This window comes from Zonotrichia albicollis, chromosome 6 (genome assembly GCF_047830755.1).
Source record: "Zonotrichia albicollis isolate bZonAlb1 chromosome 6, bZonAlb1.hap1, whole genome shotgun sequence".
In the NCBI taxonomy this organism is placed as follows: Eukaryota; Metazoa; Chordata; class Aves; order Passeriformes; family Passerellidae; genus Zonotrichia; species Zonotrichia albicollis.
In genome coordinates, this window is record NC_133824.1 from 46877924 (window position 1) to 46895550 (window position 17627).

General features: G+C 50.6%; 2 protein-coding genes and 1 long non-coding RNA gene across 5 annotated transcripts; 2 read left to right on the forward strand and 1 right to left on the reverse strand.

The window, feature by feature from the left end:
• Positions 1 to 1002: 1002 nt before the first annotated feature.
• On the reverse strand, positions 1003 to 9933 carry LOC141729396 (uncharacterized). Of its 3 annotated transcripts, none has more exons than XR_012580888.1 (5): positions 9457 to 9933; positions 8214 to 8314; positions 5348 to 5397; positions 2739 to 2814; positions 1003 to 1593 (listed from the first exon to the last, which is right to left on the reverse strand). It is a non-coding gene; the product is annotated as an uncharacterized LOC141729396 (long non-coding RNA). The 3 variants fall into 3 exon arrangements; XR_012580886.1 differs by having other exon boundaries at positions 5348 to 5656; XR_012580887.1 differs by lacking the exon at positions 9457 to 9933 and adding an exon at positions 8902 to 9450 and having other exon boundaries at positions 5348 to 5656.
• EPS8L2 (EPS8 signaling adaptor L2) lies at positions 5374 to 7628 on the forward strand. Its single transcript, XM_074543497.1, has 3 exons — positions 5374 to 5543; positions 5945 to 6077; positions 6416 to 7628. The coding sequence occupies exons 1-3, from the start codon at positions 5374 to 5376 to the stop codon at positions 6485 to 6487; spliced, it is 375 nt and encodes a 124-aa protein (XP_074399598.1). The 3' UTR covers positions 6488 to 7628.
• TALDO1 (transaldolase 1) lies at positions 9905 to 16400 on the forward strand. The gene is made up of 8 exons (XM_074543486.1): positions 9905 to 10114; positions 12103 to 12226; positions 12626 to 12733; positions 13297 to 13428; positions 13850 to 14025; positions 14162 to 14359; positions 15489 to 15634; positions 16152 to 16400. Exons 1-8 carry the CDS (start codon positions 10018 to 10020, stop codon positions 16182 to 16184), a joined length of 1014 nt encoding a protein of 337 aa, XP_074399587.1. The 5' UTR covers positions 9905 to 10017; the 3' UTR covers positions 16185 to 16400.
• Positions 16401 to 17627: the final 1227 nt, after the last annotated feature.

A 17627-nucleotide genomic window follows, 5' to 3' on the forward strand; every position in this document is an offset into this window, starting at 1 on the left:
TCTTTTTAAGAATATCCTGTGCTCTAGAAATAAAGAATAAACAGTTCTCACTGGCTTTTTAAACCCAGAGGTTTTTGCATTGGAGAGCAGAAGCCACAGGGAAAGCGGGGAAAGGAGGGAGAGCATCAGGTCTCACCTGGCAAGTGTCGGGTGAGTGACCCGAGCAGAACCGAGCCCGGGCAGGGCCCCGTCCCGCACCCGGCACAGTCGGAGCAGGAGCGGCAGCGCCCGGCCTAGAGCGGCTCCTCCGGCCCGCGGCGATGCAGGCCCGCCCGTTCCGCGGGGACGCGGCGGGCGAGAGCCCCGGGGGTTGCGGGCACGGGGTCCGGGTCCCGCTCCGCGCACGGTGGCCTTGGGGGTAACCGGGGCTGAGGGAGCTCCGCATCCCCGCGGGGCCGGGCCGGGCCCGCCAGGGGGCGCCGCGCTCGCAGCGCCGCTCCGGGCCCGCCAGGGGGCGCCCCGCGAGGCGGCAGCGCTGAGGGAGCGGCGGGGCCTGAGGGGTCCCGGGGCCGGCTCGGGCGGTCCCCGCGCCCCGCCCGATTCCAGCCGCGATCCAGGCAGCGCCCAGCATTCCTGGCTGGAATTTGGGGATCCCAGCACAGCCCCCCAGCACATCCCGATGCTTCCTCAAGTCCCTTTAACCAGGATCCTTTTTTGGGGTGGGAGCACCCAAACCCAGCCGATTTGGCTTTAACCAATTTTGGGGGATCTCCCCCCTCCTCAAGCAGTTCCTGCTGCCAAAACCCAGCCTGAGGCTCAGCTCCCCATCCCCTCAATCTCTCCAAGGAATTGCACTTGGATTTCCCAATCCAGCCGGGCAGCAATGCTGTTCTCCTCACTGTGTATCTTCACTGCAGTAATTGCTTAAGAAATAATTAAAATAAATTCAAAGAATGAAGAGACAATAAAGAACTGCCAGCTCCAACCAAGGGCTGCTCAAGCCCCTTCTCAATGATCTGCTTTAATTAATCAATGCAAATGAACCAATTAAAACCACATTGATACAGTTTTATTCTTTTTTATTGAATTCTAGAGAAACATTGCAGAATAGGAAAAACTCTTCTGGGAGATCCACAGGGCAGGGCTGCACTGCACCCCAAACTGAGGAGCACTGGGAGCAAAGACAAACCCAGACTGAGATTCCTGGGAGATTGGTGCAGCTTCTGCCAGCCAGAACATTCCTTGGTCTGAACACACACCTGTGAATCCCAGGAACCTGGGACATCATCAAGAGCCTTTTTATTAAAAGCACATTTCCACAGAGGATTTACAGAATACAGAAAATTAAATGCAAAGGAACAGCTCCCCCAGCCCAGCAGGCTGCAGCATCCAAAAGAAAATGAACAGAAAGATGATGGATTGGGACCATCACCAATCCCAAATCCCTGGTGTGGAATATCACTCTGCGTTGGTTTATAATTCACCGCTTCTCTTAGTGGACAAACTCTTCAGCTTTGCTCCATTTCACTGAGTTCCCAACTGTGGCCACCAAGATTCTGCTGCCCCGAGCCCTGGTAGGAACATCAAGTGGTCCAGGTGCAGTGTGGAGCAGGGAAAGAATGAGGATCATTTCTCTTTTCCAATTCCAGATCTCTTGGTGAGTTGGGAAAAATAAGGAATTTAGTTTACACAAGAATATTGGAGTCTTTTTAACGACTGACAGACAACACATGTGGGGAAACATTTCCACCTGTCTCAGCACAGGCAAACCATGAACAGCAGGATGGAATCTGGGAACAGAAATGATCAGGTGCCTTCTACCAAGGTGGGAGGGGAGGGGAGGGGAGAGGAGAGGACCTTTCACACCCTCAACAGCAATTTTTCCTTATGGATAACACATCAGAAAAAAAAAAAAAAAACTGCAAGTGAATTGTTAATCTGCCAGGATGACAGCCCTGGGACAGACATTTTTCCTGCTGTGCTCTTGCTCTTTTCAGAGCAGTCTGACCAAGTTTTCCAGCCAGGAGACCCCAGATGAGCACAAAGAGCTGCCCCTCAGTACTGCAGTTATTTACAGCTCGGCTCCTGGCTGCAGAGAAGGGCCCTGGGAGCCCCAGCAGCAGCACAACCTTCAGCACAGGTCCCCTTGCACAGCCCAGGTGCACACAAAGCACACACCAGCCCCAAACTCCTCCCTCCTGACTCAGTTACCTTCTGGAATGCCACAGAAGAAGGAATTCCAACCTAACTGCGATTCCCTTCTCCTCCTGGCCCTCAGGGCACTGCTGGGCAAAGGCAGCTCTCCCTCCCTGGCCTGCTGGATTCATTTGACTCCTCCAAGCTCTCCCCACTGTGGAATTACAACTGAAATGTTCCACAGGGGTATAACCAGACCAGGAGCTGTCCCAAAGCACGTGAGCTAAAGACAACCCTGCAACCACTGTTGTGGTATCCAGCACTAAATTAGTGGTTACAGCCTCCTTCTGACCACCTAACACGGCTCATGAGGGCAGGAAAATTAATTTAAACGAAGCACAATGGGCTCAATTTCCATTGCCAGGTTTCACAGTGCACAAAGAACTGAGCTTCCCCAGTACATGGATTTCAAACCGCTGGCCAAAGCCAGTAGGTCAGAAAGGGAAAAGCAGAGCTGCTGGCAGTGCTGGAAGCACTGATTGCCCTGAGTTACAACAGCTGAAGGAGACCCTGAGCCCCAGTGAATATAGCATCAGGTATCTGTGCAGGTTACATTTCATAAGCAAAAAGATCCCTGGGAAGTGCATTAAAATTGTTCTTACCTGTCCTTTCACAAGGCAAGACTGTTTTTCCATATAGCAAATGGATTTTTAATTAAACAGATAGCACTTCACTCAGCTGGAGAAGAAAAAGATGAGATCTGCTAAATTCCCTAAGCCAGGCAACACAAAACAAAACAAAACAAAGCAAAACTTTTCAGTTTGGGTAAAAAAGAACCTTTCATTCCACTTTTTCACCATTTTCAACAGTCTACCATATTCATTTTGTCTCTCTTCAAACAAAAAGCCAATTCAGCTTTGAAAACCGTATATTCTGGTGTCCCAAGCTAACACATAAATGCATTTCTCTTCCCCTGTGCCCAAATACATCTTAGCATAGAAACATCCAAACTCACTTTTCCTGGGAACTTGCAGAATTCAGCCTGATAAAAACCCCACAGATTTCCAGTGGGTTCTGCCGCTTGGATTTTCAATTCCTCCTCCCCCAGCTGCTCCCTGCTGTTTCCACTGGGCAGGACAGGGAGGGTTTCACACCTCATCTTTCCCTGGACCTGCAATCAGAGCCTTTGGGTCCTGCTGTGTCAGCCCCTGCGACCCTAAAGCAGCAATTCCTTCCACCCTTCCAGGAGCTGCCTCACAGCCCCCAGGAAGGCCCCACACCAAACCCCAGCAGCATTGGTTTGCTTGCTTGTTCCCAGCCCCAAGGGATTCCACTGGAACAAGGGCTGAAAATCTTCCTCAAAAGAGGAGCAGAGGGACCCTGCCCCTCCAAATGCAAACTCCCAGCCACCATCACTCCTGTTCCACAAGTGAACCCACATTTGGTTCCATCATCAGGTGGGCCTCCACTAAAACTCCAGTTTTCCTCTCCTGCAGGAATTTTGAGGCCCAGAGAGTGGCTGTGCCCAGGAGATTTGCCAAAATCCGCTACGATTTCACTGCACGAAACGCCAACGAGCTGTCGGTGCTGAAGGATGAAATCCTGGAGGTACGTGAGCACTCCTGGGAAAGGTGTGTCCCCTCCCCTTCCAGGGGCAGCACAGAGCTCAGCAGGGCAGCCAGCTCCTTGTCCCTGGTGGTGTGTGACAGTGACACAGAGCTCAGCATGGCAGCCAGCACCAATTCCATTTCCCCTGGTGGTGTGTGACAGTGACACAGAGCTCAGCATGGCAGCCAGCACCAGTTCCATTTCCCCTGGTGGCGTGTGACAGTGACACAGAGCTCAGCATGGCAGCCAGCACCAACCCCTTGTCCCTGGTGGTGTGTGACAGTGACACAGCTGTGCTCCAACCCAAGCTGGCACAGGCTGCCTGTGCTGGGCTGTGTCCCCTCCTCAGCTCAGACACATCGGTCCCATCCCAACCACGGTGAGGGAAGGACAACAACAACTCCCTGTCCTGCCCTGCTCATCCCCTGCTGGACTCCAATCTGTTCATAACACCCAGTTATTCTCTGCAGTCCTCAGGAGTTTCATGGGGAAAGTGACACTGGATGAAGTGTCACTGGAGTTTTCCCAGAGTCACAGGGACCTTCAAGCTCATCCCATCATGAGTGTGTTCCTCACTCCCAGTTTGTGCTTCCTGCTGCTTCTGTTCTGCTGTGGAGCAAAACCTGGAGCTCTGGGATCAGCAAATCACTGACTAGAAGTAGCAGAGAGGAGAAAAGGTCTCAATCCCAGCTCTCCAATTGTAGATCCTCACACATCTGTCCTTCCACACCAGGCAACAGCCCAGGGGTGATGGGAGGGAAATAAATGGCAGCACAGGGGCTCAGGAAAATGGGAACATGGTTCTGGGAAACACAGAGTCCATCCCCCAGCCTCTGCTGCCTCACAGGGGCTGGGAGTTTCCCCTCTTGCTGTGAAGTTTGCAGGGCAGTTCCCTTATTTCACCAGCCCAAAGGGAACTAAATAACTCAAACCCAGGAAGATGACAAGCTGAAGCAGAACCCCAACCCCAGCCCTCAGGGAATGGGACCCTGTCCCTTGTCACCCCTTGAGAGCAGCACTGGGAGCAAAGACTCTGCCAGATCAGTTTACACCCCTGAGCACACCTGGAGCAGGAGCTGGTGGGTGTTGAGGGGTTTTCTGTCCTTTGAATGGAGCAGGAGGAACAGCATGAGTTAGAAATGTGAGAAACAACTGGTCCCACTGTAAATTTGTTCACAAAACAAGTGAAAGTGAAGTTCTCTCCCCAGTCACACTGAAAGAAACCATAAAGCAGCTTTTTAGATCCCTCAGCTGGGATTCTGTGATCTGTCCTCTCCTTTATCCTGCAGAAGAACTGCAGAAATCACAATTTCTCCCAAAGAGAAAGTGAGGTTTCAAAAGCTGAAGGGAGACTCTTGGCTCGGGGGGAAAGGGGAGATCCCCCACTCCCCTCTAGGGCCCTCCAGCCTCCAAAACCACAGAGATCTCCCTGTACACACTTGTTCCTGATGGTATTCTGAAGGTCCAAACCTCATCACTCACCCTATTGCTCCAACAGAGCACCTAAGCTTGTTTTTCAGACTAAAATACAAAAGTAAACCCTTTCCTGGGCTGTATTTACAGACTTAATAAAAATGCTGAGCCACACCCCCATTTTCCTTACAATTTCCCCACCAACACACTTAATGGGATTTTTGACTGAAGATTTGATCTCATTCCCTACCTGTTTCTGCAGAACTTATTCACCAAATGGATGAGCTGAACGACGAGCTGCTAAAGAAGATCACAAACAATAAAATTCAGCCTCCCCACAGGAATTTCAAGGTGGAAAAGCCTCAGCAAGTTTTTGTGCCCCTCACCTTTGAATCCAGCACTGAAGAAGTCAAAGCCTGGCTGGAGGCCAAGTCATTCAGCAAAGAGTAAGATTTGCTCTGTTGCCACATGAAACGCTCGTTCTGCCCTGGAGAAGGAGCTGGGGAGGCCACTGGCACCATCTCACCTGGGACAGGTCACTGGGATTTACCTCCAGAGCCTGTGATGTAAACTAGATTTCAGCCCTATTAAACCCAGGCTCTATAACCAGCATGTTCAGAGCCCCAGCTCACTCCCTTTCTATCTTATATACCTTTTCTTGGAGAAAAACAATCCACGAACCAAAGCCACGGCCTGAGATGCCACTGGAATCACAGCTGGCAGCCTGGCCCAGCCCCAGGGCTGTGACACCACCCCAGTGCAGCTCCCAGGCTCCCCTCTCCCACTGCTCACCTCTGGCACGAGGCACTGCAGCTCAGCCATCCTCCCCCCCTTTGTGTCTCCCCAGGACCGTGGAACACCTGGGCATCCTCACCGGAGCTCAGCTCTTCTCCCTCAACAGAGAGGAGCTGAAGAAGGTGTGTGGTGATGAGGGGAACAGAGTGTACAGCAAGATCACGGTGGAGAAAAACCAGCTGGAGGTGAGTGTTCTCTAGGTAATTCCTGCTGGAATGGGGGGGCTGTGCCAGCAGTGGCACATCGCTCATTAAACAGGCATTTTAAGAAACACAATTGGGGAAAAAAAGAATGCAACCAAAACTACACAAGCAATAAAATACACATAAAAATTCTGAAGTGTCTTTTAAGCTAGAAGGCCCCAAATCCATAAGATCTCCCTGTTTCCACTAATTAATCTGCTTTTTACTGATATCACCTATCCCTTTGAAACTAGCTCTCCTCCCACAGCATTTATTAAATACTGTAATTTAACCACAGCTTGAAGTTCAGATCCAAACTTGCTGTTTTGTTTCCATTCCAGAAAAGCAGAGGGGAGACAGAGCTCCAGGAGATCATGAAGCGCCGCCAGGAAAGGATTGATTCTGCTAATTAAAGTCTCTCTGCTTTATTTCAGCTCTTAGCCCTCAGTAGTGCAGAAAAAAGGGAATGAAAGCAGTGATTCCCGGCCCAGGCCGGAGGCAGCAGAGCTCCCCTTGGGCTCCAGCTGCCATCAGAGTGACAATTCCTCCAACACTCTGGGGAAGGGTTGGCAATAAGACCACATCCCACTGGGAAAGGTGTTTTAATTTTGCATGAAGTTATTTTTTTTATAACTATGTATTTTATACTGAGATTTTCCGTGCACGCGATCGGAGCAGGATTCCCGCGGGGCTGGATGGACGCCAAGGGTGGATTCAAACAGAGAGCCCAGAGCTTTTCCCAAGGGCTGTCCCTGCTCCCAGCCCTGGCTGCAGAGCAGGGCTGGCACACAGCTCAGGAGGGGCCAGCTCAGGGCCTGGAGCCTGCACCCGGCAGTGAGGCTGCAGAACAACCCTGCACTGCTGTGGGTTCAAGGAAAGGACATCAGAGCTCATCCTGTTCCCCCCCATCAGGGGCAGGGACGCCTTTCCCAAGCCCAAGCTGTTCAAATGCTGTCCAGCCTGGCCTTGGACACTGCCAGGGATGGGCAGCCTAAGGCAGCCCCACTTCCATTCCCTCCTCAGTGCAGGTGTCCCCTGCAGCCTGTGAGCACAGCCCGGTGACAGCTCCCTGTCCCCCTCCTGTCCCCTGTGCCCCTCACTGGACAAGGCTGGAATGGCAACACACGTTCCCAAAGTCTGGCTGCTTCCCTAAACCCACAGACCAGTTGGTGCTGCCTCTGAGCAGCTGAAATGAGCTCTCAGTGCCTGGGAAGGAGCAGGAGTGACAAACAAAGGGATCTGAACGTGGACATGGGTGAGCTCCCCCTGCCCACTGCTGCTGATGCACAGGCCCGGGCTCAGGGCAGCTGTGCAGCTTCCCTGGGCCACTGACCCTGCCCTGGAATGCTGTGGGGCTGCCAAACCCGGCCTCAGACCAGGAGAAGATAAGCCCTGACCATTTGCTCCCGTCCCAGGCACACCCACAGCCCTTCCCAGGGTGTTGGTCACTCGTCCCCACCTTCACGTTTTCACTGCAGAAAGTCAGCTGAAGTTATTCCCAAATAGCTGAAACCCCAAAGCACACTGGGAAAGGCAGGTTTAACTCCAAATACATGGGCACAAGGAAAAAAAATCTAATTTAGCACAGGGTGTTGCTCTTGACTTCCTGTTTTCCTTCATAAAGTTATGTGCATTTCTATGTAACAATCTGTAAATAGGGGGTGAGGAAAATCTCTCTCCCTGGAGGCAGAATTAGTGATTATGCTTCCAGAATTTACTCACAATTTCAAAACTCAAGCAAGCAGCGTAGTTCCTGTCCACAGCAAGTTTGGCACACTGCATTTCTGTCTCTGTTTACCTGACAGACCAAGCTGATTGCAAAGCAGTGAAGCAAACACAGCTCCAGAGCTGCCCACAGCCCAGGGACAGTTGGCTTTTCTCTCTCAGCACTGCTCAGTCTTTGCCCAAATCTGTGTCTGTCCTTGCACATTTAATGGAAAAAGCTTTAACACAGCCTTGGGGAACTCGTGTCTCAATCTGAGAGCACCAGAGCACCTCAGGTTTGCTTTATTCCTGTCTCCCATGGATAATCTGTTTTCTTCATCTGAAAGAGGACGCTGCTGGCAGCAGCAGAACCAGGGTGCAGGCAGGGGGGGATCCTGGGTTTGGTCCCTGCTGGGATCTGAGAAGGGCACTCACCTTGTCAGGGAGGGATGAAGAGGACAATCCTCCTGAGAAGCCCCGGCTCTGGAAGAGGGTGAAGGGAAGCAGCATGGCAAGCACAGGAGGCGAAAGAGTTTCTAAAATGAAAATAAAACCAAATGTTGAGCTAGGAAACACCCCACCTTCTAGTCCTGGGGTGTAGAGGAAAGCAAAGCACAGGGAATTGCAGTTATCTGGCATTTTAACAGGAATGTACACGACAGCTCTGTAAAGCTGGGAGCCACAGGAGCACTTCCCAAAACAAACATCTCAGCAGGCCTCACTGCAGAGGTCACTTTTGCAAATTTCCATGCGACTGAGCTGTGCATCTCTTCTGTTTGTGCTGCCTGCAGACACTGCTATAAAGTACTGTACACTGATGTACCTGAGCGAAGGAGACAATGATATAACCATGCACTGTACAAGAGTTATTAAAATAGTTAAGTTATACTTATAAATCCATCTCTGTCTCTTTCACTGGGTTTTGTAAATCCATGTCTGTCTCTTTCACTGGGTTCTCATAATGGTTTGTAACCGACAGTCTGAGAAACTCAGCAAAAGCTCTGAAACCACACATTTCCTTCTGGGTTTGGGGATTGACCTTCAACAGGAAGGGTGTTAGGGCCTGGATAGCTGAGTTTTAAAAACAGAGGTGAAAATCTCACACATCATAAGAATTAAGTACCAGAAAAGCTGCAAGCTGAACTCCTTTCCTTGTCTGGTCTAATGGAAGACGTTCCACGGCAGGGGGTGGAACTGGATGGTCTTTAAAGTCCCTTCCAGCTCAAACCAGTCTGGGAATCTGTGATTCCATGACTCACAAGGGAGGCTCTCCTATGCCATAGCAAAGAAACCAGAGGCAGTACCAACGTGTTTCAATTCAAACAGCACTTAAACCTAAAACTTCTTTGCATTATTCTTGCTTGGGTTGGGCAAAGCATGACAAGGTTGTACAAAAGCACATTTTTGCCTGTCAGGAACTTCTGTGGCAGCTGTCCCAAGTGGAACAATACAGAAAGAGAGAACAGCATAACCCCATGACACAGCCAAGAGACAGATTCTCCGACCTTTCCAGCCAAGGGCCGGCCATCCTCTGCCTCAGGTGAACAACCACACTAACAAGATCACCTCCTCTACAGCCTAAATAGAGTTTAGGCAGACCAAGAGCCCCAAACACCTGCCCTGCTGGCTCGGGGGCTCCCCGGGCGGCTGGAGCTGTGCCCGACAAGCCATTTCAAACCTTGCCAGGACAGCAGGGGAGGGAGCACAGCGCGCTGAGCTCCTGCAGCGAGGCAGCACCGGCGCGGCTCCGAGCCTCCCCTCATGGCCACCTCCCCTCACGGCCGCCTCCCTTCAGGGCCCGCCCGCCGCCATCTTGCGGCAACGGCGAAGCCTGGGCCCCGGGCGGCCATGAGGGACAGGTGCCCTGGGGATCTCGGGCAGTGGGGAAGTCCCCCGGGTGGTTCTGGGGACCGGAGATGCCGGGGCCGGGAGGTCCCGGGCCGGCAGAGCCCCGGACGCGCTCTGCTGGGGACAATGGCGGCGTCAGGGTCGCCCAGGAGACCGCCCGCCCCGAGTCCCAGGCCCACGGGCCAGCCAATCAGAATCGTTCTCCCTCCCGCCGCCCCGCCCCGGCTCCTCCTGGCCGCGTCCGTTTCGTGTCCGCGCTCCTGATTGGCCGCCGCCGCCCAGCCGGCTGGGATTGGCGCGGGAGCGCGCGGGCCGCGGGTGCGCGCGCAGGCCGGTCCCCTCCGGGCACGCACCGTCCCTTATAGGCAGGCGAGCCCCCACAGCCGCGGACATGTCGGTGTCCCCCGTGAAGCGGCAGAAGATGGAGTCGGCGCTGGACCAGCTCAAGCACCACACCACGGTGGTGGCCGACACCGGGGATTTCAACGGTGAGAGGCGGCGCGAGGGGATCCCGTCACCGCATCTTCTCCTTAGCCCCCTCTCCCGCCCCCCTGCACGGAGAGTGGGCGCGCCCGGCCGAAGGGGCGCGCACTGGGGGGAGCGAACCACCCTGCGGCCGGAGGGGGGCGGCGGGAGGCGCTCGGTGGCGGCGCCTTGGTCCCCATCCCAGGGCAGATCCCGCCCAGGCGGGACATTTTCCAGAGCCTCCCGTGATCTCCCAGTTTGCCCTCGGGTGTGCCCTGACCACCACGTTCAGCTCTGCGTGCTGTCAGACTCAAGCCAGGCTCTGCTGCGCTAATGAATTCGGGTTTTCTTCCAGTGACCTGTCTAGATCTGGGACGGGTTTGGGGTTTTTCCAAACTCAGGGCAACCCGGTCCAGCGGAGGGTGTCGCTGCCCGTGGCAGGGGGTGGAACGGGACAATCTTTAAGGTCGCTTGCAACCCAGTCGTTACAGGATTATGTAAAAATAATGCCAGAGTGCTTTTGTTTCCCTTATCTGCTGAGAATGAGCCAGCACACTCCTTTCTGAGAAAGGGAGGTGGCCTTCGATTAAAAAGCCACTTGTTCCCAGGCTGTCACTGCCTGGCCCGGCACGGACACGGAGCCTGCTCGGTCCATCAGAGCCAAGAGCTCCGTCCCTGAGAGCAGCCCTTGAATCCTGTCCTGTCCTCACCCGGGCCTGCAGTAATCCCTCCACCGCTTGCCTAATCCTGTTGGTGTAACAGTAAACAATCCTAAACAGCCACTCTCAAATGTCTTAAGAGTACTAAAACTTAAGGTGGAGAGAGCACAGGGGTGGCAACAGCTCAGACACAGGAAAATAAACAAACCCCCAGGGTGGCCAAGGGGTGTTTGTGTGCAGGCACAGTAAGAACTGTAGAATATCCCACTGGGATCATCGAGTCCAGCTCCTGGCCCTGCTCAGGACATCCCCCAGTTGTTCTCTGGGCTGCTCTTACCAGCTGGGGGTTATTCTTGGAGCCCTGTCAAGGCAAGAGCCTTACCTGGCTCACTCCTGGCAGGTTGAACCCCGGTGGTTGCTGCTGCTGCTGGCTCCCAGTGGTGTTTGTAGAAGGTGTCAGTACAGATGCTTTAAGCAGTCCCCATGTGAACTGAAGTTCTGAAGGAGCTGTTTGCATAGAGTGGACCTCACTCTAGGATCCTGATCATTTCCTGGGAGGGACCTATGGAAAAACAAGGCTTATTTTCAGTACAGTTGCATTCTCTCACTTGAGGTTTCATCCCTGTGCAGAAATGCCGAGGAGAACGGGCTGGTAATACAGATTTTGGGTTTTTTTTGACATTTTAATCGTATTGTTGAAAGTGCTGAGCGACCTGCAGAGGCTCTGCCCTGTTTGCCCTGTTTGCTTGTGATTACAGCCAGCAATGTGTGCCACAGCCTGCTGGAGCAAAACCTGGCATCACCTGGAACAGGCATAGTCCAGGGCTTAGGGTAAGACCAAGAGTCAAGTGTCTTCCTGGTAGGACAAGGAAATGAGAAGAGCAGATACTGAGAAACTGCAGCTGTGTGGAAAAGGTTTAAAAAGCAGTAAGAAAAGGTGCTGGAACCTCACAGGTGAATTCACCTGTCCTGGCCCCATCAGTTGGACAAAAACAAAAGCCTGGATTTCTGACTGCTTGAAGGGAAGGTCCCTAGTTCTGTGATTCCTGGCGCTCCACTATGCTGGTTGGGATGCAGTCTGGAAATTAGTACTACTTCTCTCCATCCATCACTTCTACAGGTTTATACTTTTTGGCAATTTCTGCAGTTTACAAACTTTAAAGTTTGCTGTATCTTGTGACTGCAGCCCAGTTGTTCTGTGCTCTGGCACAAAGCAGCCTTCAGGCAGTGTTTAAACACCACTGGTGTGCTCTGTCATTAACAAGGGTTAACATTCTCACCGGGTTGAGCAAAACCCTTGTGATTTCTGAGGCGGGCTGGCTGTTTCAAACAGGCTGGTTTTCTTTCCTTAGCCATAGATGAGTACAAGCCCCTGGATGCCACCACAAACCCCTCCCTGATCCTTGCTGCGGCTCAGATGCCGGCATACCAGAAGCTCGTGGATGATGCTGTTGCCTACGGGAAGAAGCTTGGTGGGTAAGTAAAGAGGGGTTTCATTTCCTGTATTTAAAACAGACCTGTATTTAAAATGCCTTCTTTATTTACAAGCAATGTACTGGGGTTTCCCCCTCGTGTACTTGTGGGTTTATCTCCTGCCCCAAAAGGCCTCAACACTGGAGAAAAATTCCTTTTGCCCATTCCAGATGTGTATCCTCATTTCCCAGCTCACACCTGGCCCTCCTTGCTCAGGAAAGCAACAGCACTATAGGAAAGTGTCCAAAGGCTAATCCTGCTGGCAGGCAAGAAGTGGCTCACTTGAACTCTGGAATTTAATGTTAAATGGGCTGTGAAATTTGATCTTCAAATCCACACCAAAGTGTAAACTCACCTTTTTTTTAAGCCCTCATTAATGCTTTTGCTCTTTGTGGTTTTCAGGTCAGAAGAGGAGCAGATCAAAAATGCTTCTGACAAACTTTTTGTATTATTTGGAGCTGAAATCCTGAAGAGGATACCTGGTCGTGTGTCCACAGAAGTAGATGCAAGGTTGGCTCCTTTCCCTCTGGGTTATCCTGGATATTTGTAAACACAAAAAAGTAAACTGAGTTGGAGAAAGATTTTTTTTTTTTTTTTTTGTCTAGAAGACCAGTGGGACTTACATTATTAATAATAATGAGTGTGGATTTCCCTTAGTTTGACTAGAACTCTGTAACAAAAACAAGTAGCACTGATCTTGGATTTTCATAATCTTCATCTTGCTGCTTAAGCAAAGGAAACCTCACACTTCCAGTTGTAGTTTTGCAAATTCTCTTCTATGTGATAACAGCTGCTCAATTTAGCAAGAGATTTGTTTGAATAGTTTTTTCCAAGACTTGAACAGGACTTGGCTGTTAACTTGTGCCAATTTCTGTTAATGCTCAGATTCTGAATTAGTTATAAGAAATTTCCTTCTTGAAAGGCTGACAGTCCAGGAGGGCTCTGAGAACACAAACCTGCTGTTGGCATGTAAATGCTGATAAAACAGGACAATGTTTTCCCATGGGGCCTTGGGGCAGAGAATTTTAAAAAAATAATAAATCATTTTTAAACAATGCTGCTTTGCCTTAAAGGTTGTCCTTTGATAAGGAAGGAATGATCCAAAGGGCGAGGCGCCTCATCGACCTCTACAAGGAAGTAGGGGTTGGTAAAGATCGGATTCTCATCAAGCTCTCTTCAACCTGGGAAGGAATCCAGGCTGGCAGGTAAGGCTGTGTGTGCCTGCTGTGCTGATTCATGGCGTGCTCCTGCCTGTCCACAGGCACTGATATTGCATCCTGCCCTTGAATAAACAGCAGTGCTGAAAGCACTGTGCCATGAGGAAGTCTGTCATGAGCACGGAAGGTGCCCTGCCACAGCCTGCTGTTGAAATAGGCAAAGTTTCTTCATACAAGGGCCAGGCCACAGTTTCCTGAAATACCCTGCTAAGCTGGCTCCATTTGGCTAGAGGAACAGCATTAATAAAGCAGAGTTTGGCAGCACAAAACATTTGCTGTTAGCTGACAACTTGTGCACCCCATTCCTAAATTAACTCAGGGAATTCAGTAGTTTGAACTTGCAGCTCATTCCTGAATATGAATTCTGTAGGTGAGCAAAGTGCTGTTCTAAGCCAGCCTGTGTCTGCAGGGTCCTGGAGGCCGAGTATGGGATTCACTGCAACATGACCTTGCTGTTCTCCTTTGCTCAGGCTGTTGCCTGTGCTGAAGCTGGAGTTACTCTCATTTCCCCATTCGTGGGACGGATCCTGGACTGGTATGTTGCAAATGGAGACAAGAAAACCTACGAGCCTTCAGAGGATCCAGGTGAGCACCCACTGCTGAGAAAACAACGGCTGCTCATTCAAACAGTTCACTCATAAAACTCCTCTCATGGCAAATGCTGGGTTTGAGCATGTTCTAAATAATCACTTACAATGAAGTTGCTGGTTTCTACTTGCAGGAGTGAAGAGTGTCACCAAGATCTATAACTACTACAAAAAGTTTGGCTACAAAACCATCGTGATGGGCGCCTCGTTTCGCAACACGGGCCAGATCAAAGCGCTCACGGGCTGTGACTATCTCACCATCTCACCCAAGCTCCTGGCAGAGCTCAGCAAAGAGCATGTCAAGTTAACTCCCACACTCAGTGTCAAAGAGGGTGAGTCTGCTCCTGGGGGCTTGTTCTGACTTCCTTTCTTCTGCAGTGTTGAGAGTCTGGGGTTCTGGTCAGTGCTGTGGTACTCGGTGCCATCCTGCTTTAGGGATATATCTAATTTCCTAGAGGAAATATTGTAGCCTCAGAAAGAAATACTGTAGCCTCAGTTCAATATCACTGCTACAACTGCTGACACTGAGCAGGAATTGGACTACAGTGGGTTTGGAGTGAGCTTCCATACTCTGCACCTCTCCCCGTGGGACAGGCAGAGAGGAGGAAAGTTAATCTGCACATGCTCAGGATGAAATTTTACTGAACAGTAGCAAAGATGCTAAACTTGATTTCATCTTAATCTCTAGACAGGCCAAGAGGTGTTTTCCCTCCAGAAATTAGGAACTAAGCATACACAAGACTGAGTGATTTGATCTGGTGACACTGCCACGATGGCTTGGAATCCTTTTTCCCATTACACTACTTCAAGCCCAGGTTGGATGGGGCTTGGAACAATCTGGAATAGTGGATGGTGTTCCTGCTTGCGGCCAGGGAGTGGAACTGAATGGGCTTTAAGGTTCCTTTCCACCCAAATGATTCAAGGATTCTCTGATCCTCTCCCTTTTCTGCAGCCTCATTAAAATGCTGGTTTACATCTCAGAGCAGCTCTGGGCACAGCTGTAGCCATGGGCTGCTGCCCACAGGCTGCTGCTGGCCTGGGAGCCTGCTATCAAGCGAGCTTTTGTTAGTTCTTGCCAAATAATCAAAGCCCTGATTGTTCAGAATATTTGCTCAGAACGTCTCACTGCTGTGGGGTGGTTACACAATTCCTTAGAATAGGCCTGGAATTGCTGTGCCATTCTGCAGCAGGTACAAGATAGTGACAAACACAAACACTGTTTTAAGATAAACTGATTTATTAGACTACCTTTCTCTTTTTCCTCTTTGTTCTCCTCCAGCCATATCAGGAGCACTTTCAATCTCACATCCCAGACTATGCTCCTGCAGCAAGCCATACTGAACGTATTTAAAATTTTTCCAACACACAGAAATTATCAGAACCCAAGACAATTTTAGGAAGTCTGAATTTGATAAGAATCTGATCACCTGGTCTGTTTCCTTTTCTACTTCTCCTGCACAGCTCAGGCGTGTGATCTTGAGAAGATGCACCTGGACGAGAAGGCATTCCGCTGGCACCACAACGAAGACCAGATGGCCGTGGAGAAGCTCTCTGATGGCATCAGGAGATTTGCTGCAGATGCAGTTAAGCTGGAGAGGATGTTAAAGGTAGAGATCATGTTCCTCCCATGTACTGCAGCCAGCCTGGTGTGGCTGAGGATTAAACAAGTCTGGGCAGGTCTTTGGGCAGGTTATGTAGGACAGGCCACCTAAACTCAGTGAACTTGGTAAGCCTCACTGCACGGCAAGGAAGAACTGGTGCCAGGTGTGGGCTATGCCTGCAGCTTGAGCCACAGGACTGGCAGCTCATCAGGATAACTGTCAAAGTGAGAAGTGCCTTAAATCTGATTGATTCTGAGCTGTCAGCACCAGCACAGGATACAAATAATCTGCAGGTAGTGAGCTGGAAATAAATCATGTTTGTACTAGCAGGCACTAAGAAAGTGCAGATCTGCTCTCAAAGTTTTATGTCACATTGTGGAGAGGCTTTCACATAGAATTCATCAAACTCTGATTTTTGGGGAAGAAACACTCAGTATACCTGATCTAGGCACTTGGTGACTGGCAGCTCCTTGCAGCATTCCCAAACTCTTACTCAGCTGTGCTTTGTTTATTGTTTTTCTAGGAGCGAATGTTCGGCACTGAAAATGGAAAATAAGAAAAGAAAAATTAATAATCAGCATTTCCCTGAGTTCTCCAAGCTGAGGTGGATCACCTGAGGTTCAGTGGATGTACAAATGTCTTACCTGTACAAGTATCATGCTGTGTATGGATAGATTTCTGTATCATGCTTTTTTTTTATCAATTTGCAAAGGGACAAATGGAATTTCAGATTTTTGTGGCACTTTTGTCAATACATGCAAATTAAAACCGACTTGCCTTGTAACGTGGTCGATTCCTTGCTGCAGGAGACACCTGATAGGATTTTAGTCTTCAAATTCCTTATTAAGTCTTCAGTCCTAACACATTGAAGAAAACAGTTTTTAATTTCAGGTTGTTTTACAGAGCAAACACAGATTTCACAAGCCCCTCTTGGTCTAAAACCCACCAACACTCCTGTGAGACACATATGTCAAAATATCTGTGTGTATCTTATTTGTTTATATAGATCCTGTTCTATGAAGAGGAGACAAGAACAAGTGATAGGACAGGAAGGAAATGGCCTCAAGTTGTGCCAGGGAAGGTTTAGATTGGATATTAGGGAAAAGTCCTTCACTGAAAGCTGTACAAGCTGGCACAGCTGCCCAGGCTGAGTCCCCATCCCTGGAGAGATTTAAAGCCACATGGATGTGGCACCTGGGGACAGTGACAGTGGTGGCCTTGGCAGGGCTGGGGAATGGCTGGACTTGATGGTCTCAGCAGTCCTTTCCAACCTCAGTGATTCATTCCATGGTTCTGAGAGATCCCTGCTCATACCTGGATGCAATTTGCTGTTTCCTGACAAAGTTGCCTGAACTGAAAGGGAGAAATGGCAGCAGCACTGACAGCCACGTGCTCTGTCCACAGCAAGGGAGGCACCGATCATCCCCCAGTGTGACACAGCAGCTCTGCTGTCAGCACATCCAGAACAAGCTGGGAGCTGCTGTTCCGCCAAAGGGACAGCAGGTGCAGTCACACACAGACAGCTGGTGCTGCCTCCCAGCCTGCCCTGGGAACAGTGCCAGGCTGCCAGAGGGAGGTGAAATCCCCAGGGGACTCATCCAGGCCCTCAGTCCTACAGCTGTGCAGAGGGGGAAGCAGACCAGGCTGCCCAAAGGGAGGTGACCTTTTCCCCTGTCAAAGTCAAGCCAGCACTAAAAGCTTGATCCTGCATATCCCTTCTCAATTTAACCTATTTTGCATTTTTCACTCTTACTAAACTGAGAATTCCAAGAGATCCCTAGAATGGTTTAGGTTGGAAGGGGACCTTGAAGAGCATCTCATTGCACCCCCTGCCTTGAGCAGGTTGCTGTGCTCTAACACCACACACTGCACCGCCAGGGCAGGGCAGGGATTTGGGCACACAGGATTTGGGGACTTGGTGCTATCAAACTGGCTGGTCAGGGCTTGGAGCCTCTGGAATAAATGCCCCTTCTTCCCCCTGAGTGAGGCAAGAACCTTG